The sequence below is a fragment of the Hemicordylus capensis genome, chromosome 6, assembly GCF_027244095.1.
Source record: "Hemicordylus capensis ecotype Gifberg chromosome 6, rHemCap1.1.pri, whole genome shotgun sequence".
NCBI lineage: Eukaryota > Metazoa > Chordata > Lepidosauria > Squamata > Cordylidae > Hemicordylus > Hemicordylus capensis.
This window is the reverse complement of record NC_069662.1, coordinates 5,264,626-5,290,764: the sequence shown is the minus strand read 5'-3', so window position 1 is coordinate 5,290,764 and position 26,139 is coordinate 5,264,626. Positions and strand designations below refer to the sequence as shown.

General features: G+C 49.6%; 2 protein-coding genes across 4 annotated transcripts in view; one reads left to right on the top strand and one right to left on the bottom strand.

Annotated features, from left to right (window-relative positions):
* Positions 1-2,082: 2,082 nt before the first annotated feature.
* SLC7A8 (solute carrier family 7 member 8) lies at positions 2,083-26,139 on the bottom strand. Of its 3 annotated transcripts, none has more exons than XM_053266592.1 (11): positions 25,741-26,139; positions 17,519-17,723; positions 17,214-17,365; positions 6,317-6,442; positions 5,849-6,002; positions 5,626-5,749; positions 5,421-5,524; positions 4,972-5,068; positions 4,584-4,733; positions 3,114-3,291; positions 2,083-3,008 (listed from the first exon to the last, which is right to left on the bottom strand). In XM_053266592.1, the coding sequence occupies exons 1-11, from the start codon at positions 25,907-25,909 to the stop codon at positions 2,851-2,853; spliced, it is 1,617 nt and encodes a 538-aa protein (XP_053122567.1). In that variant the 5' UTR covers positions 25,910-26,139; the 3' UTR covers positions 2,083-2,850. The 3 variants fall into 3 exon arrangements, with proteins under 3 accessions (XP_053122567.1, XP_053122568.1, XP_053122569.1); XM_053266593.1 differs by lacking the exon at positions 25,741-26,139 and adding an exon at positions 22,041-23,852; XM_053266594.1 differs by lacking the exons at positions 17,214-17,365; positions 17,519-17,723; positions 25,741-26,139 and adding an exon at positions 9,013-10,429.
* Positions 12,970-26,139, top strand: part of RNF212B (ring finger protein 212B) — a 28,429-nt gene continuing 15,259 nt past the window's right edge. The window contains exon 1 of the mRNA XM_053266622.1: positions 12,970-13,060. The gene's annotated coding sequence lies outside the window, so the exon portion shown is untranslated. The remainder of the gene's footprint in view (positions 13,061-26,139) is intronic.

Sequence of the window (26,139 nt, the reverse complement as noted above, 5' to 3'; positions counted from 1 at the left end):
TTCCCCTGGGGATGACTGTAAGGCTGGGTGGGCAAACTTGGCCCTCCAACTCCCATAATTCTCAGCCACAGTGGCCAATAGTCAAATTACGTGAGTCGTAGTTCATCAGCACCTGGAAGGCCCCCTAGTTTGCCCAGCCCTGCTGTAAGGAAAAGCCGCTTTGAGCCCCCTTGTGCGGTTGTCATGGGATAAGGGGACAAGGACATGTGTGGATTGGTAACTGGTTGAAGGACGGGAAACAGAGGGTAGAAATATTTGTTGATGATGATGATGATGTTGACACAGTATATTTGGACTTCTGAAAGGCTTTTGACAAAGTTCCCCACCAAAGTGGGGAGCAAACCCACTTGAGTAAACTTGGCAGTCATGGGATAAGGGTACAGGTTCATGTGTGGACTGGTAACAGGTTGAAGGACAGGAAACAGAGGGTAGGGATAAATGGACAGTTTTCACAATGGAGGGAAGTAAGAAGTGGGGACCCCCAGAGATTCGTATTGGGACCGGTGCTTTATCATTTATTCATAAATGATCTAGAAGTAGGAGGAAGCAGCGAGGTGGCCAGATTTGCAGATGATACCAAACTCTTTCAGGTAGTGAAATCCAAAACAGATTGTGAGGAGTTCCAAAGGGATCTCTCCAAACTGGGGGAGAGGGTGACAAAATGGCAAATGCGGTTCAGTGTTGGCAAGTGTAAAGTGATGCACACTGGGATGAAAAACCCCAACTTCAAGTATACGCTGATGGGATCTGAGCTGTCGGTGACGGACCAGGAGAGGGGTTGTGGTGGACAGCTCGTTGAAAGTGTCGACTCAGTGTGCGGCAGCTGTGAAAGAGGCCAGTTCTATGCTAGGGATCATTAGGAAGGGATTGAAAATAAAACTGCTAATATTATAATGCCCTTATACAAAACGATGGTGCGGCCACTTCTAGAGTACTGCATACAATTCCAGTCACTACATCTAAAAATGGACATCGTAGAACTGGGAAAGGTGCAGAAGAGGGCAACCAAGATGCTCAGGGGCTTGGAGCACCTTCCTGATGAGGCAAGGCTACAGCATCTGGAGCTTTTTAGTTTAGAAAAAAAGTCTGTGGGGAGACATGATAGAGGTCTATAAAATCATGCACGGTGTGGAGAAAGTGGATAAATTCTTCTCCCTCTCACATAACACTAGACCTAGGGGCCATCCCATGAAATTGATTGCCAGGAAATCTAGGGCCAACAAACGGAAGTACTTTTTTACACAACGCATAATCCACTTGTGGAATTCTCTCCCACAGGATGTGGTGACAGCCAACAACCTGGATAGCTTTAAGAGGGGTTTGGATAACTTCATGGAGGAGAGCTCTTTCGACGGCTACTAGTCAGAGGGCTATAGGCCACCTCCAGCCTCAAAGGCAGGATGCCTCTGAGTACCAGACCAGTTGCAGGGGAGTCACAGCAGGAGAGAAGGCATGCCCTCAACTCCTGCCTGTGGCTTCCAGCGGCATCTGGTGGGCCACTGTGTGAAACTAGATGGGCCTTGTTCTGATGTTCTTAAAACACCCAGAGACTGTGGCTGCTTGCAGAGGCCCTGTTAGAGACTAGTATAGCCTTGCAGTGTCTTTTGGCACCAGCAGGTGGAGCCCTGAGGTAAGGAAACAGACTATGGAGCACGCTCTCAACTTTGGGTCACCAGATGTTGTCGGCCTACAACTCCCATCATCCTCAGCCACAATGGCCTTGTGTGTTTGGTGCTAAGAGCAGTTCACCACCTGTGATATTCATGTCCCACTTTCTTAAAGTGATAGTGTACTCACACCTCCAAGGCAAATAACAGTTAGAGGGGGCAATTTTGTTTGGGTTGGGGGGTGAGTGGAAAGGGTTAAATATACCCCAACCCGATCATGCTCCCATTTTTGTTCGGGGCCTCCCTGCATCTATTGAAGAAATTTTTTTTTGCAAGATCTTTTGCAAGATTTCAAGGGATAACTGAGAGATCTGTCTCTCATTCATTCTTAGGGCCAAGTTGCCTGTTACATTAGACATGTAGTTTGGCCTTGTGTGTTTGTAATGGTCCTCTGGCTACATTTTAGACACATGTCTGAAAGTAAAGAAAGTTTATTAAAAAAAAAAAAAAATGGAGTGGAGATTTGCAGCTTCCGCAGGAGCAGTACAATATCTTCGTAGTGCCAAGATAGTACATCCCTTGGCAATCCCAGCTTTGCCAATCTCTGCCATATAGTTCCAATGGAAAACTGGAGACTATGATGCAGAAAAGTATGTAAACTGGATGAAATTTCAGCATCCGGTAATCAGGGATTTAAGGCTACGGGGATGGCAAGTGGAGCTTAATTTATTACATTAAAAAAAAAAAAAAAACAGAGAGAGAGAGAGAGATGTGAAAAATACAAGGACACAAAACCGCGGGGGAGGACCCTTTCCCCCAGATGAGGTTCAAACCCAAAGAGAGTATTCCCAGCAATATAAGGCAACGAGGAGCCCCTTCCAGCAGGTGCCTAAGGCCAGTGGGTGTGGGGTTGTGGACGGTGAGGACAGCTCCCGTTGATACATCCATCCCCAGCAGAAAGCACTGCAGGGAGTGAGGAGGGAATGGTGGGTGTGGAGACTCCAGTCCCAGCAAGGGTTTACCGCTGGAAGCTGGTGGGGGGAGACTGATCGGGGCGCGGGGTGGGGACGGGGACGTCTAGTAGGGCACGCCCAGCTGTTCCAGTCCCAACACAGGGTGCTGTAGGCGGTAGAGAGGCAGCACTGGCCGTCGGGGTTGGGGGCCTCCCGTTGACCTCGGCCCCAGCCAGCGAGCCCTGTCCAGTCCATGTCTGGTTGTTTTGGCTACCCCGGCCAGCGTGAGCTCAGTTCTCAGGGCTGTTGAGGTCGTCCGTCGCACACATCAGCTCCAGCTGCTCTTTGGTGTCTTTGCTGAGGTTTGGTGTCTTTGCAGGCTCTCCGCCGGCATCCATCTGGGGGTACACGACCACGCAAAGCTTCTGCCCTGCTCGAGTCACAGCATCTGGAGGAAGACGGAGGTGAGCCGGTGAGCGGGGGAAGTGAGCCTGCTGCCTCAGCACACCCGCCACACTCCCATCCCGCTTCCCTCCATCTGCCCCAGACTTACCCACGAAAGAGTGGAAGGCAGGGGGCTTGTGCTCCCAGTGCACCCCCAGGAAGTAGACAGGCACGCCCGTCAGCATGATGGCCAGGCCAATGCCACACACCACGGGTTCCGACCACAGGCTGAACACCAGCAGGAAGGCCCAGAACAGCAGGTAAATGATGGGGAAGAACAGGCTCACCTGGGGAGGAGAGAGATGGGCTGGGTCCAGGCAGGAGCACCAGGAAAAAGGATACAGGATGGAAAGAGGTTGGGAGGGCAGGCGATGATGACCTTGCCGCGCAAGGGGAAAGCTAGGTAGGGGTCAGTGTGAATATGTCTTAGTCCTTGTGAAGGGTGGGGTCATGCAGGAAACTAAGGCAGGTAATGCTGATGAAGGGTTGGTTTGTTTTTTAGAATTAAAAATCAGGATTTTATTTTTATCAGATTTTTAAAAGTTATTTTAAGTGTTCCTTTAAAACAGCTTGCTTTTAAAATGATTTGAGTATAATACATATATTGAAGTCTACACTCAGTCTTCTCAAACTGAATCCATGACCCTCTATCAAACTCTATCAAGGAAAGCTTGCTTTTCTATGGAAAAGAAGGAAGTAGGGGCAAAAGTCAGTGATTCTTGTGGTCAAGCATTATAAACAGGGCACAACAGGTCACGGATTGTATTTATTATTGTACAAATAATAATAAACACAATCCACGCTTAGACCACAGGAGCACAGGGAATTAACTTTCGGTTTCCTGGTGAAAGACTGTTCTGCTCAAGTGACAACCAGCCTTTCCTTCCGGAAAGTTCTGGTCCTTCAAGTGATCTTACTTAGTGCTTTTTCATACATTATATACATGGAGAGAACCCCACAGAGACCCTTCATTTCACAAAGTCCCCTGACACAGATGTACATTCTGGCCAGCATCTAGACTAACACTGTGCTGGCACCAACATGATGTGCTACATCAGGAGCTCCTGTTCCAGACTAGTGCTGCACAAATGCAAATGTGTTTGCGCTTCAGCAACAAGGCGGAGGCATGCCTCCTGCTCCGAAACCTCTTCCTCCTGTGTTTTTCAAAGAACTTCTGTGCAGGAGCGCATGTGCGGAACTTTGAGCCTCTCTGTGACTTGGTGCCATGACGCGGCCATCTTGCGACACTTTGCTGGTTGCGCACGAGCAGCATTCGTCTGGATGTCATACGCAAAAGGCGTGTGAGTTCCATGACCAAATGTTTTTAATTGTGCTCCATGACAGTACAAGGGTAACAAAAAACTGGTATGCATACTAACTCAGACAAGAGACGGATTAGCAAGCAGGAAGCTATTTAAATCAGTTGTTTTAATTGGCCCTTGGAGATTTAAATATGGATGTGATTGGCTTTGATTTAAGTCAGCCCACTCTGCAGGAAGCCTGGCCCTAAGGGAATAGCGGGCGGGTCACTGGTGTAAGAAGATGACAAGGCCGGATCCGTGAGGCAGGGGTTTCTCACCTTGATGGGACGGGACCGGTGAGGTTCCTGCCAGCGTAGTACAACCTGCCCAGCCACAGTCACTCCGTAGAAGAGGTAGTTGATGAAACCCACGTAGTTGATCAGGGTGTAAATATCACTCGTCACCAGCATAAGCAGTGTTGAAAGGCACTGCCAGAGAGCAAGAAGAATTATGTCAGTTTTTCAGGACTCATCCAAGCCCCAGAGTCCGCCAAGCTGGCGTCATCCACCCACGAATCCTGACAGTTCCCTTGAAAGTGCCCTTGCCGGGGGCCTCGGTCACAACCCGGGGATCACCTCACCGGAACCTTTTCGGACAGATATCCTCCCCTCATCCCACATGTCCCCTAACGGTCCCAAATCACAACCCCTGCACTTAATGGCTCACAGTGAAGAGCAGGGCAGGGATGGGAGTGCAGCGTCGCACGTGGATCATGGCCAGGACGCTGGGGAGGTGGCCCTCCCGGGCTCCAGCGAAAAAGAGTCTGTTGGGGAGGAGAAGAGGGGGAATATCAGAAACACTAGCGGACCGGTGAAAGATCCTCGCCCCCACCCTGACCAGCAGTGGGGAAGGTGTCGATGTCAGCTCCACACATCCAGCAGGGCTTAGAGATCGTGCCTTAGGAAAGGGTGGCCAAAGCTCAAAGAGCAGAAGGGTCATTTTAGCTTCCCCATCCTTCTTAAGGTGTCGAGGTATAAAATGGCCTGGGTGAGAGCAATAGGAAGACCCAGAGGAGCACTGGATGACGATGAATTATTCTCTGCTAGGGCCATTGATAACGGTGGGTTTCAGAACACGGAACGTGTGGATGAGGGTGGTCTGACGGGTTGACTCACCTGGAGGAAGTGAAGAGGGATCCATTGACTCCTCCGAAGGTGGAGAGGGCAACAGAGATGGGCATGATCCAGGCCATGACCCCCAACAGTTTCTCCCCAAATGTCTGTGGGGAAGGGAACAAAGGAGAGATCATGAGGTTAGCGGCATCCCCATTTGGGACCAGGGGGAGGGATTCCACACACAGTGGGACAGACAGGGCCTCACCACTGCAACAGCGTTGGAGGCTAGCAACTCTTGGGGTGACATGGCAGTGACATAGGCCACATTGGCGAAGACGTAGACAAAGGTGACCAGGGGAATGGAGATGAAGATGGCCCGTGGCAGGTTCCTGTGAGGAGAGAAAGATGAGGGGAAAGAGGGGGGATAAGCCTCCAGGTGGGTCTGCCGCTTCGGCCACCATCAGGGGGCGTTTGGGGCCCTGACTCACTTGTAAGGGTCGACCAGCTCCTCTGTGACGTAGTTGAGGAAGTTCCAGCCCCCATAGGCAAAGGAGCCCTGTAAGAAGGCCAGGGCCACCAGCCCCACATCTGGTGTCTGGAAGAACTCAAAGGCATGCTTTGGCTCCAGCCAGAAGTATTCCCCTGTGCAGGAGAGAAATCAAGGGCAGAGAGAGAGAGAGAATGAGAGCGCTTGTTAGCAATGCAGGCGGTGGGCTGTTCTCTACCCCCTTTCCCTGGATCAGCTTGTTCCAGTTCAGACTGGGATAGGAAACTATGGAAACCAATCCGCCCTCTAAATCTGCTTACTGAGGAATGTCTCCCACATCCCTGGGTAAAAACCCAGACGCTTGTTCCCTTTGGGTGGAGGGGAAGGTGCAGTGTGCTGAGCAGGCAACGTGCCCTGCCCCCCCCACGCCCCCCCCCCCACTTCTTTTGCAGACCAGACTGAGGCTCACCTTTGCAAATCTGCACAATTCCCATGATGATGATAAGTCCCAGCGCCAGCAGTTTTCCTGCCGTGAAGACATCCTGGACACGTGTGGCCCAGCGCACACTGGCACAGTTCACCCAAGTCAGCAGCACTGTGGGAAAGTGGGAAAGTCAGTGGGGCTGGGGGGGGGGGAGAGGAGGGGCTGTCAACTTCTCCCTTCTCTCTCAGGCCCAAACTCTCAGTCAAGGCCAATTTTTCCATCCCTGCAGTGCAGAACACAACATCTGGACAACAGAATGCCAGGAGCAGTGTGTGTGTGTTGGGGTGTGTGTGTGTTTATGCTGGAACTCAGATGGCACCTTCTGCAGCAGAAAACAAGGTCTCTTTTCTGATGCAGGGCAGCCACAATCTCCTTTGCTTCTGGTTCAGATTGTGATCACAGCCCCGTTTGTTTGCATCTCTTCCATTATGTCTCTCACAAGGCGGCATTTTTCTCCCACAACAGCAAGAGGGTATAAAATGAAAGCCTGTTTGAGGGCAAAGAGATTGAGTGAGATCTGTTTTCAAAGGCACAGGTGATCACAGGGACTCCCTTCTCTCTCCGTGGTGGTCTCTGATTCACCTTCTTTGAAGGGGGCCAGCCAGCCCCCCCCCCCCAAGTGACCTGCCTTTTGAGATTGTACCCTGGGGCTAAATCCATATACTGCAATATAAGGGAAGGCAAGCAGCAAGGGTCTAATGACGTAGGAGGGAATGAAAAACAAGCAGCAGAGGGAGGGGAAAGGCTATGTATGGCCTTTTTGGCTCTCAGCCTGGCTGCAGCACCAAAAACATCCCGTCTGCACAAACAGGCACTGGCCCCTGGTAACCCAACACCATACAAACAAGGCTTACCTGAGAGAGAGAGAGAGATAGCAAGAGAGAGAGAGAGAGAGGCAGCGCAGACAGAAACCTCTTCCCCCCCACTCTTTCCAGCCAGAGCAAAGTTGAGATAACAGGGGAAGACAAAGCAGAGATCTTTGCCCTGCCCTGCCCAGAGAGTTATCATGCCTTCTAAGCAGAGTGGTGACAATATCCAAAGGCTAAATGCAGAATGTCTAACCGGCATATGCGGAGAATTCCTTCTCGCACACAGAATTCCTTCTCACCCAGTGCACACTGCTACAGAAGCATACTGAAGCACGGGCAGAAAGGACTGCTTGCAGATGCAAACGTTTGTGCCGCCTGTCTGCCCAGTAAGCAGAGCAACTCCGCCAAAGCATGGCTGGGCCCTTACATTCTCCCTCAGGCTACCATAAACAAGCAGCTGTCTTGTTAGCCTGCAAAAACACCCCAGCAGAGGGTTGTGAAGTTTAAATGGGTTGGGGGGGACAAGCCCCACACCCGCCTGGTGTCCAGGGGCTGCACACATTAAACTTCACCCAAAAATATCAACTTGACAACGAGCCGTCCATTTCAACCTAAAGTTGTCACTAATATATGGAGAACAAGACTGTTCTTCAGATATCTGCTCTGAACACAGCTCGTAACAGGTCTGGTTTTCACATTTATATCCCACTCTTCCTCCAAGGAGCCCAGAGCACTGTACATGGTGATGTTTATCCTCACAGCAACCCTGCAAGGTAGGTTAGGCTGAGAGATCAGTGGCTGGCCCAGAGTCACCCAGTGAGTTTCATGGCTGAATGGAGATCTGAACTCGGATCTCCCTGGTCCTAGTCCAACACTCTAATCACTGCACCACAATGGTTATTGCTCCGGTTATTGCTCATATACGCAGCTGGTGCTTTCTCAGGTAAGCAACTCCCACCCCACACACCCATGAGCCCTAGAGACAGCTCAGCAGTTTGTGTGGTGTGTGATAAGGACACCACACATTACACTGGGGACCCCTAAATTATTATTATTATTATTATTATTATTACTACTACTACTACATTTTCTATCCCATTCTTCCTCCAAGGAGCCCAAAGCGGTGTACTACATACTTAAGTTTTCTCTTCACAACAACCCTGTGAAGTAGGCTAGGCAGAGAGAGAAGTGACTGGCCCAGAGTCACCCAGCAAGTCTCATGGCTGAATGGGGATTTGAACTCAGGTCTCCCCGGTCCTAGTCCAACACTCTAACCACTACACCACGCTGGCTCTCTAAAGCGGGAGTTCTCATTCTTGAGTCCCCAGATGTTGTTGGACTACTACTCCCATCATCTTCCGCCATCATGGGAATGGTACTCTAACATCTGGAGACGCAAGATTGACAATCCCTCCCTAACATGCCCTGGTATTATGCGGATATTTCATGTTTGATGCTGTTATTTACTACTTCTCCTGATCTCCAACATTGCGGGAGGTATCACGGCACCCTCATTCATGCACTTCCCACTGCGTCCTCTGTGCTTTTTTCTTTTCTTTTTTTGTGGGGTAAAGGGAGAGTTAACAGTGCTGCCCCAAACCCGACGGAGCAAGAGGAAATGGGAACTTCCCTGCTGCCTCAGCATCCCTTTTGCACAATCAAGTTCAAGTCAGAGAGGCTCAAAACAGGAAACTTGGAACTCAACAGAAAATCTGCTTGCTGGTGAGGATGGGTAGTAGGGACAGGAGAGCTGGGGGAGTGGAGGAGGAGGTGGTAGGTGTCTGCCTCTGAAGTCCACTTCATTCATGAACTGTTTCCAGTACAGGGATCATCACTATGTAGGAAAAACTGCAGTCGCTTTTGAGTATGTACCCGAAATATCTGAGTCCGTGGAGCATAAGGGGGTTGAGGAAGGCTGGCTTCTGTTAGCACTCAACATCATGAGATCACTAGCATATGACGGGAGGACCAACAACAGAGACCAGGAAGTGAGTAAGGCCAAGTGTGCAATCGTCGTCTCTCCAGTTAAAGGTTGCCCATGAGGCTGCAGGTCTGCTTGTGTGGATCCCTGGCCGAGTATAGATTTCCCTCTGAGGGCTAGATTTGGCGGTGAGATCCCAAGAATAGTTTAGGGCTGGATAAAGTTTCAATACAGTGGAAAAGTACAGTGGGTGGATCTGGGATCCATGGGGCATTGCGGGGGGGGCGGGGGAGAGGGTGCTGTGTGGGGAGGAATAACATCAAACTAATCCTGGAATGAAGATTCAACAGAGTGGCAAGCCAGAGAGCCAGCTTCCCAACATCACAGGGATATTTGTTACTCCGGTCTGTTCCGACTCAGAGATTAGACTCCTGGAAGTTCCCTGGTTTTCTCAGTATTTCAGGCACCCAGCAGGACTGGAGCAGGGCCAGTGAGGCTCAGATTCCCTGGGATCCTTTCAGGCACTGTTCTAGGAGATGTTGCTGGAGGAGGAGGAGGGTGTGGCTTGGGGCTGTTGCTAAATCTTTAGCACAGACTGTTCCAGGGACCCATCTAAACCAGCCACCCCACCACCACCACCTTTCTGACCTCAAAATAGACCCAGCACTCGGTTCGGAGAGGTCAGTGACCAGCAGTGGCACCCTTACAGCACCCCTGCTTCCTCCTTACAGCCCCTACAAATGAATCCAGGCTATGCCATGGCCACCAAGCCGGGGCTGGTACGGGAAAACAACATTCTGACCACTTCTAGGTGGCTCTTGCATCAGCGGGAAGATACGAAGCAGAAACCACAGCACAGCAAAGATAAGACCGATTCAGGCTTGTTTCACAAGGTACAGGCCACAGCCAGCAGCCTACAAGGATCCCATCCAAGCCAAGGACTACGTCCCGCTGATGAACTATGAGCCGTAACTCTGCAGCCAGTTTTCCTGCTAGTGCTTATGTTTCTCCGTTGCTTTCCCAGTTCCGTCTCTCTTGACCAGCTTTAGCCAGAAGCTCACAGTCCAAGGGGCTCCCATTTCTCTCTCCTCGCAGCCACCCCCTTCTCGTGGCTGTTCTGCACTAGTTCAGTGCTAGCCTTTCTCCATTTTCTAACACTAGTCTTCAAGGCAGAGAGCCCAGCAGTAAGAGGTTCCTCTTTTGCCGGGTGTTGGGGTATGGAGTTCTGCCTCTGTTCCACACACACATATTCGCTCTCCTCTCTCTCTCTCTTTTCTGCCTACTCAGCGCTGAGTAACCGGCTTTGACTTGATTGCTCAACCCTTGCTGAGCGGCAGCAGCTGGCTTGCATAAGCAGCTCCGCCAAACCCCCTCCCTGGCTGTCCCTCATCTTTTCCCCGCTCCTGCCGTGGGGCTGGAAAGGAAGGAAGAAAACCAGTTCAGGCTTGATCTTCCCAGCATTTGATATCCTGAAATAACCTCAGCAAGGATTACCCCTCCAGAGCATCATTGGAGTTCATCCTGGGAACAGAACTGGTGCCCACTCACTCACCCCTTACTAAAATTGGGGCAACTATGCAGACAATCAGAGAGAGAAACAGGCTGGGCAGGGATGGCTGGATGGATGGAGAGAGGATTGAATAGATGTCTCAAAGGGGTCACAGGAGATGTCTCTCCTGGTGCTTGGCACTCCTGGAACTTCCAGGGCCCGCTCCCTGTCCCATTTAGAGATGGCCCTTAGTTAATTATGGAGAGGAGAGGGGCATTGTGCATCTCAAGAAATCTCTGACGGCTCTCCCAGTCAGACCTTGCCTCAAGCTATAGCAAAAAGCAAGAGAGAAAAAGCATTGGCGCTTTTGAACTTCGGTGCTGGAGAAGACTTCAGAGGAGACCATGGACAGCCAGGAAAACAAACAAACAAATCAATCCAGAACTAGCCGACCCCACACAGAACATCTGTGCGGTATTTGGGGCCGGCGTTTCCCGCCTGGGCTAGTCCTCTCCCCTCCCCCGTGGTTTCTGGCCAGCTTTAAAGCTGGCCCGTCCCCTCCTGGGCCGTTTCCTCTTCCTGGTGACCCAGCTGCCTCCTCACCCCACCGCCACCTCGCCACCTCAGCCGGGCCCGAAACCACCGCCGCCGCCTCGCCACCGCGGCCAGGCCCACCACGACCTCATCGCCAGGGCCAGGGCCGCTGCCATGCCACCACGTCCGGGCCCACCGCTTCCCTCGTGCGGCTCCTTCCCAATTGGGCCCCAATTTCTCCGTCCTTGCTCCCGTCTTTGCCGGGAACTCTCGCAGTGTGTTGCGAGAGTTCCACGCAAGAGTTCCACCCTGAAGACACGCATCCCCACGGTGGGCGGCTAAAAGAAATAATTATATAGATTTTCACTCGAGGCACAAATGACCAGGCTCAAACTATCATACTTTGGACACATTATGCAAAGACCCAGCTCCCTTGAGAAGTCTGTAATGCTGGGGAAAGTTGAAGGCAAGAGAAGAAGAAGACGACCAGCAGCAAGGTGGATGGACTCGATGACGACAGCAATGAATGCACCACTGAGAGCCCTTAAAGGTCAAGTTGGAGACAGATCATCCTGGACGGAATCTAGCTATGACGCTGCTAAGAGTCGACACCGACTTGACAGCACTTAATCAATCATCAATCAATCAATCATAGCTGCTATAGCTACCCTTTCAGACTGATGGAGGGAGATACCCAGCAAGTACAAAAGTCTACTACGGGGGCGTAGCAAGGTTGTAGTGGGCCCCGAGGCAAGATTTTAAAATGCACCCCACCCCAGTCACTGAAGCTCAGCTCATGAAGTAAATAAATCTTAAATGAGGCTGAATAGTGGTAACAAAAAGCATAGTTATCAACGGTACTAGAGAAAGACCTGCTGTGCTGGTAGCTCCAGGTCTTAACACTCACATCAGTTTCGGAGGATGAATACAACTGAAGGAAGCCTGGGCGGGTACACGGTTGGGGGAGTCAGTCATGTGACTTGCCTCTGGGCCCCCCTCCAAGGCAGTAGGCCCCCAGACAACTGTCTCCCCTTGCCCTATTATAGTTACGCCCATTCAGTATTAACTTGCAACCCCACCCCATATTTTAGTATTTTGTTGGGATTTGTTTTACATCTCGCGATACCTGAAACGATGTTACCAACACAGGTAAAAATAGATCACACAAACATCTCCCCTCACCTCTTTTAAGACAAAGGAATTTGTGTTTTTGGCGTGCAGACTAAATACATATTGGGCAACATCCAAACTAGTTAGGCATGACTAAGCATCATTGAAGCGTTATTGACTAAGCATCGTGGTTTTTATACTGTGAACTACCCAGGGACTTTTTTGTATGGGGCGGTATACAAATGTACTAGATAGATAGATAGATACACAGAAATCAATTGGACAAGTTAGTCAGGAGTGACTTGTCCCACTGTTTTCAAAGAGATTGAGTCATGACTAAGTTAGTCTGGAAGTTGCCCACTATTAGTTTGGCCACACATTTATTATTTTGGCCACACACCTTGACTACCGCAATGTGCTCTATGTGGGGCTGCCTTTGTACGTAGTCCAGAAACTCCAGTTAGTCCAGAATGCAGCAGCAACAGGGGCGTAACTACCATTAGGCAGGGGGAGGCAGTCGTCTGGGGGCCCCACTGCCTTGAGGGGCCCCCCAGAGACACCTCACATGACTCCCCATTGCCCCCTGCCCAGCCCCAAGACCCTTCAGCCACTTGCCCTGTTTGCCCTTCTCCTGCTTGTCATCCTGGTCGGCAATCCAAGCAGCAGGCAAGCTGCTTTTCTCCCTGGCGCCTCTCAGCTGATCGGCGGGTGGGCGGGGCTTCCAGGGAGGCCTCCGTGTAGGCCTCCGTGAAGCCTGAATTCGAGTAGGCTGGCAAGCCCCAGGAAGAAGGCTGGCAGTCAGAGTGGCCACTACAGCTCTCTGCAGCAGACCCTCTTCCCAGGCCAGACAGCGCAGCCTTTGCCAGGTAGAATATGAATTCCTTTGTGTGGTTACACTCCCCCCACCCCCTATATAGGGATCTGCTTGCCATAGGGCTTTGATGTGGGGGGGGAGGCTGAGAAGTCTCTGAATATTTAATTTAAAACTGATTGGAAAATTTGCTGGCTTAAAAAAAACCCTCTAAAAAGTCCTATAAGTGGCTTGTTTCATGGCAGGAAATTACAAAAACTTCTGGAACAAATTTATTTATGTATTAATTAATTAATTAATTCATTCATTCATAAATACACTTATGTTCAAGTTGTTTTGCAACCCAGGTCTGAGTGAGAACTGAGACATGAGTGAGAACTGTGACGCATGTGTGGTGTTTTTATATTTTTTCCCCTTAGGGTAAATCTGGCCAACATGTGAATACAGCAACTCCATTCCAGAGGAGAGGTGTGTTAAAGGGCTTTAAAAGCCTCTTGTGAAAAACCTTCTGGAATCAAACTTTACTGAATTGGTTCAGAATTCTGAGAAAACAAACATAGGCTCACCCTGCATGGTTGAAAGTCTCCTTTGCTAATCTGCAGCAAGGGGCCCATTTTAATAATTAGTGTTTCTAGTGTCTTCTCATTTGCTCAATTTTGTACATCTGTTTTTTGTATGTTTTGAATGAGGACAGAAATGTGAGAATAAAAGTCCCCTGCTAACTGGGCAAAGAAGCACCTTTTTCTCTTTGTAAACCGCCCTGAGCCATTTTTGGAAGGGCGGTATAGAAATTGAATTATTATTATTAATTATTATTATTATTATTATTAAAAAATTTCTCGGCGGGGGGGCCCATTTAAGAATCTTGTCTCAGGGCCCACTCCAACCTAGTTACGCCCCTGAGCAGCAAGGTTGGTCCCTGGGTCATCTCGGAGAGATCATATCACTCCTGTATTAAAAGATCTACACTGGCTGCTGATAAGTTTCCGGGCAAAGTACAAGGTTTTGTAAGCTATAAAACCCTAAACAGCTTGGGCCCTGGGTATTTAGGAGAACGTCTTCTTTGCTATGAACCACACTGCCCATTGAGATCATCTGGAGAGGTTTGTCTGTAGTTGCCACTGGCTCGTCTGGTAGCTACTCAGAGACGGGCCTTCTCCATTGCTACCCCGAGGCTTTGGGACACACTTCCTGCTGAAATAAGAGCCTCCTCATCTCTTACAACTTTTAAAAGGGCAGTCAAGATGCATTTGTTTACCCGGGCTTTTAATTAGATATTGTTTTAATTGTGTCTTAATAGTTTTAATGTTTTAAATTTTAATTGTTGAAATGTGTTAATCTTTTTATTGGTTTTTTTTAAAAATTGTCTTGTAAACTGCCCAGAGAACTTGTGTTTTGGGCGGTATAAAAATGTGTTAATTTTTATTTTATTTTTTAAATTAATATCCCACCCTTTCCTCCAAAGACAGGGATGAGACCGTAGCTCAGTGGTAGAGAATTTGCTTTGAATGCGGAAGGTTCCCAGGTTCAGTCCCTGGCAGCAACTCCAGGTAGGGCTGGGAAAGACCCATGCTTGAAACCGCGAAGAGCCGCTGCCAGTCAGTGTGTAGACCATGGTTGCGCCACTTTGGCTGCCCAGTTGTTGCTGGACTACAACTCCCTGAATACTGGTCACTGTTGCTATGGATGATGGGAGTTGTGGTCCAACAACAGCTGGGTGACTAAAGTTGTGCAGTCCTAGTAAAGACAATATGGAGTAGATGGACCAATGGTCTGACTTGGTATAAGGCAGCTTCCTATGAGCTCATGGCAGCATACATGGATGGGGTCAACCCATTTTATCCTTACAGCAACTCTGCAAGGTAGGTGAGGCTGAGAGAGAGCAACTGGCCCTTAAGGTCAACTAGTGAGCTTCATGGCCCAAGCAGAGATTCAAAGAGGCTCCTTTATTATATAGGACATAAAATTCTATTGCTTATAGCCATGGTCACTCTATATGTTAAGAGCATGACCTGACTGTGTGACACAGGTTCTCCTGAGGAATAATCACCCCATGGTTTGAAGCACCTGAGGAGGGATTTGGAAAGCAGCTAATATAACGCTGATTTTCAAAAAGAGACTCAGGGGGGATCCGGGAAATTACAGGCCGGTCAGCTTAACTTTGGTGCCGGATAAATCGATGGAAAGCCTACTTAAGGACAAAATTGTTAAGCGTATAGAAGAACAGGCCTTGCTGAAGGAGAACCAGCATGGCTTCTGCAAGGGCCAGTCTTGCCTCATTAACCTTTTGGTTAATGAGAGTGGTTAATGAGAGTGGTTAACCTTTTGGTTAATGAGAGTCTCTATGAGAGTGTCAACGGGCATGTGGGTAAAGGTGATCTTTATTTAGCAGGGGGAGAGCAACTGGTCATATTCACCTGTTGCTGGTGTCTATCTTATGTTTCCTTTTTAGATTGTGAGCCCTTTGGGAACAGGAATCCATCGTATGTATGTATGTATTATTTCTCTACGTAAACAGCTTTGGAAACTTTTGTTGAAAAGCAGTATAAAAATATTTGTTGTTGATGATGATGATGATGTTGACACAGTATATTTGGACTTCCAAAAGGCTTTTGACAAAGTTCTCCACCAAAGTGGGGAGTAAACCCACTTGAGTAAACTTGGCAGTCATGGGAGAAGGGGACAGGTTCATGTGTGGTCTGGTAACTGGTTGAAGGACAGGAAACAGGGGGTAGGAATAAATGGACAGTTTTCACAATGGAGGGAAGAAAGAAGTGGGGTCCCCCAGGGATCTGTACTGGGAGCAGTGCTCTTTAACTTATTCATAAATGATCTAGAAGTTGGGGTAAGGAGCAAAATGGCCAAATTTGAAGGTGACACTAAAGTATTTAGGATAGAGAAATCCAAAACAGATTATGAGGAGCTCCAAAGGGATCTCTCCAAACTGGTTGAGTGGATGACAAAATGGCAAATACGGTTTAATGTACGCAAGTGTAAAGTGATGCATTTGGGGGCAAAAACCCCAATTTCACATATACGCTGATGGAGTCTGAAGTGTCAGTGACTGACCAGATCTTGGGGTCATGGTGGACAGCTTGTTGAAAGTGTTGACACCGTGTGCAGCGGGTGTGAAAAAGGCCAATTCCATGCTAGGCATCATTAGAAAGGGATTGAAAATAAAAATGCTAATAGTATAATGCCCTTATACAAATCTATGGTGTGGCCACATTTGTATACTGCGTTCAGTTCTAGTCACCGTATCTTAAGATGGACATTACAGAACTGGAAAAGATGTAGAAGAGGACAACTAAGTTGATCAGGGGCCTGGAGCACCTTCCTTATGAGGCAAGTCTAAAGCATCTGGTGCTTTTTCGTCTGGAAAAGAGGCAACTAGGGGAGACATAATAGAAGTGTATAAAATTATGCATGGAGTAGAGAGAGTGGACAGAGAAAATATTTTCTCCCTCTCTCACAACACTAGGGGCCATCCCATGAAACTGAAGGCCAGGAAATTTAGGGCCAACAAAAGGAAATACTTTTTCACACAGTGCATAATTAATCGATGGAATTTTCTGCCACTGGATGTGGTGATGGCCACTTTCTTGGATGGCTTTAAAAGGGGCTTGGACAAGATCATGGAGGACAGGTCTATCAGTGGGTATTAGTCTGGTGGCTATAGGCCACCTCCAGCCTCAGAAGCAAGATGCCTCCGAATACCAGTTGCAGGGGAGCAACAGCAGGAGAGAGGGCATGCCCTCACCTCTTGCCTGTGGGCTTCTCAGAGGCATCTGGTGGGCCACTGTGTGAAGCAGGATGCTAGACTAGATGGGCCTTGGGCCTGATCCAGGAGGACTGTTCTTATGTACCCTTACATGGCAGCTCTGCTGCTGCCTAAACCAACTGTAACATAACCCCAGGATCTTTAGGCAGATTTGAGTAACCATCCGTAGTAGGGTTGCCAAACCCACAGTGGCACAACTGCAAGCCTTGTGTCAAGAGATCTCCTTCTTCACATGGCTATTCCATTTGTGAGGGCACCATAACAATCCCCTCACCACATGGCCCGGCACTAGAGGCGGCCAGTCTTTCAAGCAGGCGCTTCTGCCCTAAGCCGCCGCAAAACTGCCGTCAATTGGGAACCAACCCAACCTGAGTGGCTGGAGGACAACATTGCTGATGAAGTGTGTACATGCTGGGTTGGTACTTACAAAGACAAACTCCAGCCAGCAGCCGCAGTCCAGTTTCAGGGGGAAGGCAGGTGGGGAAGAGCGGCTGCAGGACATAGTTTGAGAAGGTGAGGGCAATGACGGCCTGATTGGTGGGGTAGATCACCAGCACTGCAATCCATAACCGCAGAAACCTTGAGAGAGAGAGAGAGAGGTGTGAAAGAGGTCTACCACTCTTTCTTCTGACCTCATCCCCTTCATTCCCCACCCCACTGCCCAGTCCAACGTCACCAGTCCAATCTACCATATACATCTCGTGTACCCCTTCCCCAGCCTTCCCCACTTACCCAGCCAGTCCCCCAAATATGTCCTTGACATAGGAATAGTCGCCTCCAGATTTGGGGATCGTGACTCCCAGTTCCGCATAGCAGAGCGCCCCCACGGCGGTGATAAGGCCAGTTACAATCCAGACGATGAGTGCCAGCCCGACAGAGCCGGCATTCTCCAGCACGCCCTTCGGGGACACAAAGATCCCTGATCCAATGATGTTACCTGGAGAAGGAACAAAGAGGGGCACAGGGATTAGTAATGGTGAAAGAAGAGAGAGGGAGAAGGCAGGCAGACACACCTCCTCCAGTGCAATCAACATGGGGGCATCGGCTGGACTTGCCAGAGTTTAAGGGCCAAACTGGACGTGCCTTTAATCACATTGCAGGACCTGGTATGTTTGTTTTTTCTGGTGTCAATTAGCACATACAGAGAGACCCAGTCCAGACTGGGACTGTGGCAGGGGACAGGGAAGCTTTAAGATTATCCCCTTCTATGGCCCCAGTCCTGGTCGCCACAGATGCTGTTTGCCTTGGGGGGAAATGCTTCCACTGCTTCCATTGTGCATGATAGACCAAGGCTACTCTTCAGCTGTCATCGTACTATAACTCCATCATCCCTGACTGTTGGCCACTGTGGCTGGGGATGATGGGAGTTGTAGTCCAACAACAGCTGAAGTGCCAAAGTTGTACAGGCAGCCCTGCTACAGACATTGCCACTGGGAGAGGAATTACCCCCTGTATCTAAGGAGAAAGGTTAAGTTAGGATGATATTTAAATGTCAGCTTCTTCACATACCATCAACTGGGGAACTCATTAGCTCAGCTCCTAATCACACTCTATGCTTTAGTACAAAACCAAATCCAATGTTTGCGTTGTGCTTATAAACTGTTCAAAGTGGAAATGTTGTCACAGACAACATTTTAATCAATCAATTTGGTTTGTTAATTATACTGCACAGTCAGGCCAGCATAGTTAATCTGGAGAGTGTTTTCAACTTTCCACCATTATGAGCCCTGAATATTCTATTGCTTATAAAATCAAAACCATCTGTCCGATCTGCTTAGCCATCAGCACACATTCACTAGGTGACAAGGGACACCTCCTCTGCAAATTTGGTGAAGATCCATTGGAAAATGGTTTCGATAGAGCAGTTTAACGTTTTTCTCTTTTGAACAGGGGTTGAAAGGGTTGGTGACATTTTTTTTGGACTTCTACCAAGTCAGACCATTGGTCCATCTAGTTATTCTAGTCAGGCCAATTGGTCTACCAATATCTAGACAATAGTGGTCTACACAGACTGGCAGTGGCTTCTCCAAGGTTGCAGGCAGGAGTATCTCTCAACTCTATCTGGAGATGCCATGGAGGGAACTTGGAACCTTCTGCATGCAAGCATGCAGATGCTCTTCCCAGAGCAGCCCCATTCCCTAAGGGGAATATCTTGCAGTGCTCACGCATGCAGTTGCCCATTTGAATGCACACCAGGGTAGACCCTGCTTAGCAAAGGGGACCATTCATGCTTGCTACCACAAAACCAGTTCAATAACACAACAACCGTTCAATACAAACAAAATCAACCTAAAAAGCCATTTAGCATGCGTGCTAAGGCCCCATACCTGCATAGAATGTGAACTGAACTGAAATTAATGATATTAATTTCATTAATTATATTACTTTATTAATGATATCACAAGCATTCAGTCTTGTGAATGATTGTGTGGCCTGATCACGACTCATCAGATTCTGCTTCAATGCAGTTTTTCAAGATAAGATAGTGAGGCTCAATCTGGACACCTAACCCATTCAAGATTTTTAATTCCATTTGAAGTCAACTCATGTTGACTTTCGCATCAGAAGCAAGGACTGGTTCTAAGCAGATGTCTTCAGTATCAGGGTGTAACCATCTCTTTCTAGATGGAGGTGGCCTAACTGGAGCTGTATAACACCCAGATGCAGATCACAACTCTTACGTCTGCAGGGGTTGCAGCTGCTTGCTCAGAAACTTGGCTGTTAGTGACTCTGGACCTTCCACTGGGTTACTCTCAGACACACTTTCAGTTGGGGACTGTGCGGTCTTGCCTTCATTCCACATGCTGAAGGGCTGTGGCATATCTCTTCCAAATTTACATGGCCCAAGGCAAGCCTGGATATTGCAGACCAGAGGATCAAAGTGTGGGTTAGGTAGCCTCACTATTTTATCTTGGTTACCACTTTTTATTTATTTATTTATTTTTAAAACATTTTATATCCCGCTCTTCCACCAAGGAGCCCAGAGCCGTGTACTACAGTTTCTCCTCACAACAACCCTGTGAAGTAGGTAAGGCTGAGAGAGGAGTGACTGGCCCAGAGTCACCCAGCTAGTTTCATGGCTGAATGGGGATTTGAACTCGGGCCTCCCCACTCCTAGTCCAGCACTCTAACCACTACACCACACTGGCTGCATTGTATGTGCATTGAATACAATGTGTGAATAGGGCCAGCTTTTCATCTTTGCATATTCTCTCCCTCTCTCTCTCTCTGGCAGAAGATATCTGTACGATATTACATTACGGAAATTAAAACTCTGCAGCTATGAAATTGAGCCAAGGGATTGCACAGGGGTGAGGCTGGGAGTACCAGCTACAGGGCAGGGTGAGGCTGCACAGCAACAGGCTAGTAAAACCAGGAAATTCTGCGTAAAGACTTGAAAATTTGAAAGGGGGGATGGCTTTGGGGTTGGTAAGCCAGAGAGGGCAAGGGGAAAGTGTGGGGCAGACTAAACGTATGGAAGGAGAGGTAAAATAAAGTGGTGCATGTGGCACTGTGGGGAGGATCTGCCTCAACAGGACTTTATAGTCTTTCTCACACGCACACACCACCCATCTCAAGGAGGTGTGGCGCTGTAGTTCCGTGGGAGCGCTCATGCTTTGCACGCAGAAGGTCCCACTTTAATCCCTGGCATCGCCAAGTAGGGATGGCAAGGACTCCTGTTTGAAGCCTTGAGAGCTGCTGCCAGTCAGTGTTGACAATACTGAACAAGACGGACCAGCAGTCTGACTCAGTATAAGGCAGCTCCCTGTGTTCACCCAAGAGGTGAGGAAAGTTGGAAATAAAGGTGTGCTCTTATCTGGTCACCCTACTACGGAGAGAAAAGAGGACTGTGCTGAACTGAAAGGTCTTTCGTCACCATGCTGTACTGAAAAGGTCTTTAACCGACACATTGTGGCTGGCTGGGGATGATGGGAGTTGTAGTTGAGCCACAGCTGGCGAGCCAAGGCGGCCTACCGCTGACCGAGAGTGTGGTTAAAGACTTTTCAGTGCAGCATAATTCTACGAGGGGCACACAGGCGGCGGGCCGGAGAGATCCAGCACAGAGGCAAGCAAGGGGTCTCCTCTGTCTGACTCTCAAAGCACCTCCTCCCCTTTCCCCTTTCTGTGTTTGTTCAGCGGTCTCCTGGCACCTGCTAAAACAAAACCATCTGGAATGGGGAGGATTGATGGACCTGGAACAAACATGCTCCAAGAGTCGGCGCGCCGGCTGCACTGGAGTGGAAAACAAACTCCAGCCACTAAATGCTGAGTCTGCTTTGCTCCTGCAGTGTGGCCCTGCTGCTGCACGGCCTTGAACCCAGAGCCTCCTGGGCCAGGGAGCCCTCGGCTTCAGAGCAGGACCCCTCTTCTCCTCAAACCGACATGCAGCTCCCCACCCCCGCCCGGGACAACCGAAGGAAGCAATTGCTTGCCCAGCTCCAAGAACCAGCTGCTTGGGGCATGGGGCGGCGGCACGTTTAGAGAACTCCTCTTATCTGCTGTGCATTTGCAGCCTCTCTGGACTGACGCGGCTGTGTAGGCTGGCATCCTTGCTTAGTTGGCCCGAAGGCCCCGCTCCCTCGCAGCACATTATACCCTGCAATGTAAGGAAGTCCCCAAAATGGAGATGGCTTTTGGGTGGAGTAATACAGCCAAATGAGCTGGGATTTGGCCAGGGATCGGAGGTTTTGCCCCCAGAAGAGGGCCGAACAAGAGCAGGGGTTCAGATGGTTACACAAGCAGGAGTGGAAGGAACTGCTTCAGGGAGGGAAAGAATTACTCCTCTAATCCAATCCCTGATGAGAGCTCACAGCTCTAAGGTATTTATAGAAATGAGGGAAAGGAGAGCAGTCACAAAATGAAGTGATGGCTAGAAGAATTGGAGAGGGGGGCAAATAAATGGAAGGGTTTTTTTAAAACCCCTCATTCCTTCCTCCCGAAGAGAGTACACTAGTCATGGTGGGCCACAGCGCTGATCCTGGGTACAGGAAAGGTAGAGGAGGATCCAAACCCCTGGCTGTCTGGGGATTGTGGCAACACAGGCACATAGGAGGCTGCCATATACTGAGTCAGACCATCGGTCCATCTAGCTCAGTATTGTCTACGCAGACTGGCAGCGGCTGCTCTAAGGCTGCAGGCAGGAATCTCTCTCAGCCCTAAACATCACCCAGTGCTGGGTCAATAGGAGGGAACATTGTTGTCCAATGCACAGGAAACAGGGAGAAGAGCCTCCCACCAGAATCCCCACACTCACCCACAATAATGCCACAGGCGCTCAGCAGCCCAATTTCTTTCTTGAGTGCAACGCCTCCTCCTCCTCCTCCTCCTCCTGATTTGTCTGGGTCTGCTGAGCCCTTCTCAGAACCACCACGGTGACGCGCTCCGTCCTCCATGATGGTCTGCCTCTCCAGGGGATTGAACTAGGCAGCCCTGAGTGACGGGTGTCTGCCCCCAAAGAACCCTGCCAGTGGTTCTGGGTGGCTCTCCTCGAAGCCGCTGGGGGTCCTGGGCTGGGTCTGTGCCTGCTGCTCCCGTTAGGGGCTTGGATGCTTATTGGAGCTTCTCCGCTCCAAATTATATCTCCGAGAAGCTGAAGGAGGGTCTCTCTCTTTCCAGTCTGGCTCCACCACCAGTACACTTGGGGGCCTCTGGCTTCTGCCTCTGCAACTGTCCTGATGCTGGGCTTGTCCCTTGGGGGTCAAGGTGTCCCAGTCCCGGATCCAGATGGCAGCCAACACTAGTCTCTCTCCTCCAGAACCAAGCTGCTTTGGTCTCCTCCTTCCCCTAGGTTCTAGAGCCAAAAAGGTGCTGGACTTGCTTTGGTCCCAACACCCACCTTCTTAGGACTGAGTGGGTCTCTCAACCACCACACTTTGGTTTGGGTGCCTGCCTCCGGCTAGAACCAGCCTGCCTTTGGTTGTGGGACCAAGCTGACCTCCTCTGGCACTGAGTCCTCCTAGTACCAGCCAACGTAGGGCTCGGAGATCCCAGGAGGCGATGGGGTGGAATGAATCCCCGCTCCCTGACTTGTCCTTTCAGGTTTGCTTTGCTGCTGTCTCCTCTTCGGTGAAGTTTCCCCAGAAGCGGAGGAGGCCAACACAAACAACGCAGGGGAAACCGACTGGTTTGATCTTGTTCGTGCAGCTCCCACACACACACCTCTACTCTCAGAGTTGCCTTCCCTGCGATCACGCCGGGTTGGGTTGGGTTTGGTTTGGTTTTGTAAATAGGGCTTTCCCACCCAGATCTCTGACTCTTCTCCGAAGATCCCCCTAGATCTTCGTCCTGGTTCAGGATCTATGCACGGGGCATCGTTTGCCCGGATCCAGCTTCTTTGCTCTTCTTTAGGCTGATGACTCGCCCGGTTGCCTGTTTCGGAGCAGATTTCTCTTCGCAGCCCAGCTGAGCAATCGCTTTCTCGCTGCTGCTCGCGTGTGTTTTCTCTCTCAGTGGCTCATGTGCTGCTGCTTCTGCTGAACCGGTTGCCGCTGGCGGACCCGGGGCGGGGGTTAATCCTTGGACTGAGCTCTTCCAGCCCTCCTCCTCCCCTCGCCTCCCAATCCGCTCTGGAGCCCGCAGCAACCTCCATCCACAGAAACGGATCCCGTTGGGGGGACCCGCGCGTCATCTCGCTCCTCTTCCCACGCTCTTGCAGATTCACACGCCACTCGTTGCCTCGCCATCCTCCGGTTCCATGCTCGCCAAGTCTGAGCAGGACTGCACGAAGCCCGACTTGCAAGCGCTTTCCAGGCAGGGATGCTCAGTTCACTCTAGAAGAACGGGGTGCCACACTGCCCGGGTTTGGGGTGAGGGGGAGAGAATATCCATTCACTGACATGAGCCTACTCCAGCTCTTCACTTGTGCAATGTCACCGACCTCTGCGGAACCGGGTCAGATTTATGATGCTAAGTTCCCCCAACAAGGAATCAAGAGATTTCTGCCTCAGCCCCAAGTGCCTGGTCCGCGCTCCGATATTGTTCTCTCTGTGGGACCTTGTGGCAGGCAGTTCCTCGGGTTAACATAAGACATTTTAATAGACAATTCATTGTCTTTCTCTCTTTTTCACTGTTTGATCCTATTTTTCTAGAATACCCAAGTCTATTCATCCTTCTTCCTATTATACACGTATCCCTCTTTTTACATATACTTTGACTCATCTTTTACACCCCTCCACATATATCTCTTTTATATATATCACACACACATATATATTACACACACATATACAACATATATATGTGTTGTATATATGTCAACATGTAGTGGTTAGACCGGGAAACCCAAGTTCAACTCCCCATCCAGCCATGAGACTTACTGGGTGACTCTGGGCTGGTCACTTCTTTCTCAGCCTAACCTACTTTACAGGGTTGTTGTGAGGAGAAACCTAAGTATGTAGTACGCTGCTCTGGGCTCCTTGGAGGAAGAGCGGGATACAAATGTAATAAATAATTGTGTATATATATATATATATATATATATATATATATATATATATATATATAATCCAGACTTTCAGCCAGTGAGTTGTCTCCTGCTCTCTTTTTAGGTTGGAATGGTGTCTATCTATCTTATTGAGGATGTTTCTGTTTTGTTATTGTTTTTGACCTGTTGTTCACCACCCTGGGGTCTTAGGAAAGCACGGTATTAAAATATAAATAAGAAATAAATATCTTTATCCTTCCAGCAGCAAATCTGTCACATTATCCCATTTCAAAAACCTTTCCCTCCCCCTGCCCTTTGGTTACCCCAAATACTCAATGGAAGGAAAGCTAAGTTTACATGCTACAGAGTGTAGTCACAAAACTGATACACAGTCACTGATCTGCTTTCCTCTGCCTGTTGTGGTTACCTCTTTTCCTACTTTAGATTCCAAAATCCTGACATTAGAGAGACCTATTTCCCCCCCCCCGCAGTCCTGTAAAGTATCCTAGCCTATAAAGGAAAACACGCTGCCTTTTATCAATACACTCAAACAAACAGACAATGTGTTTTCTATCATTTCTGGCCTCCCCGTCATATGTTTGTTCCCTTCTTTCTCCTTCAGTTTCTCTCTTTGTTGCTCTGGATCGTCCATTGCACTTGTAACCTTTTCCTTTAGTGTGGGGGGAGGACATTTACAGGTAGGTACCTTGCCCTGTGTGAAAATTGCACAGGCCTCGTTTTTGCAGCGTACACCTGTTTTTGAAAGCCTCAGCACCTTCCAAAACTAGCTGGACACATCGACTTTGGACAACACGAGAGGAAAAGACATAGCAAAACAAGTGGGGAGGGCTGCAGTGTCAGGACGCTGTATCTCCGCCCCCCTCCGTCCCCCCCCCCCCGCCCAGCCGCCTGCATCTCTTTCCTGTGTACTCTTCTGCGGCTTCCTTCTTCCCCCGCACCATTGCTCCTTCCCCTTCTGTTCAATGTCCCCGGTTCCCCTTGCTTGGCATATCTCTGCCCCAGCATCTCTGCTGATCTTGCACCTTCTCCCTCAATGTGGGGGGTGAAGTCCAGCCTTTGAGGTGCACCTTGACTCTCTTCTCCTCAGCAGGAAGAAGGGCAAGGCAGAGAATGAGGGGGAAATCAGCATGTGGGGCGTGGGGTGGGGCACGATTCAGTATCCTAGGGACAAGACCAAAGGAGAGGAAACAAAAATGTTTTCACACAACCAGGCTGCAGGCGGCAGGAGTCTCGCTCAGCCCTGACTTGGAGATGCTGCCAGGGAGGGAACTTGGAGCCTTCTGCCTGCAAGCAGCCAGGTGCTCTTCCCAGAGTGGCTCTGTCCCCTCAGGGGGAATCTCTGACAGGAAGGCTCACCCACATAGTCTCCCATCCAAATGCAAATCAGGGTGGACCCTGCTTGGCAAAGGGGGATATCTTATAGGGAGGCTCACACACATAGCCCCCCCATTCAAATGCAAACCAGGGCTGACCATGCTTAGCAAAGAGAATATCTGACAGGGAGACTTACACACATAGCCTCCATCCAAATGCAAACCAGGGCAGACCCTGCTTGGCAAAGGGGGATATCTGACAGGGAGGCTCACACACATAGCCCCCCATCCAAATGTAAACCAAGGTGGACCCTGCTTGGCAAAGGGGGATATCTGACAGGGAGGTTCACACACATAGTCCCCCATTCAAATGTAAACTGTGTAAACTGCCGTGAACCATTTTTGGAAGGGCGGTACAGAAATAGAATAAATTAATAATAATAATAATAAACCAGGGTGGACCCTGCTTGGCAAAGGGGGATATCTGACAGGGGGGAGGCTCACACACATAGCCCCCCACCCAAATGCCAACCAGGTCAGACCCTGCTTAGCAGAGGGGACCAGCCACGCCTGCCCCCCACAAGCCCAGCTCTCTC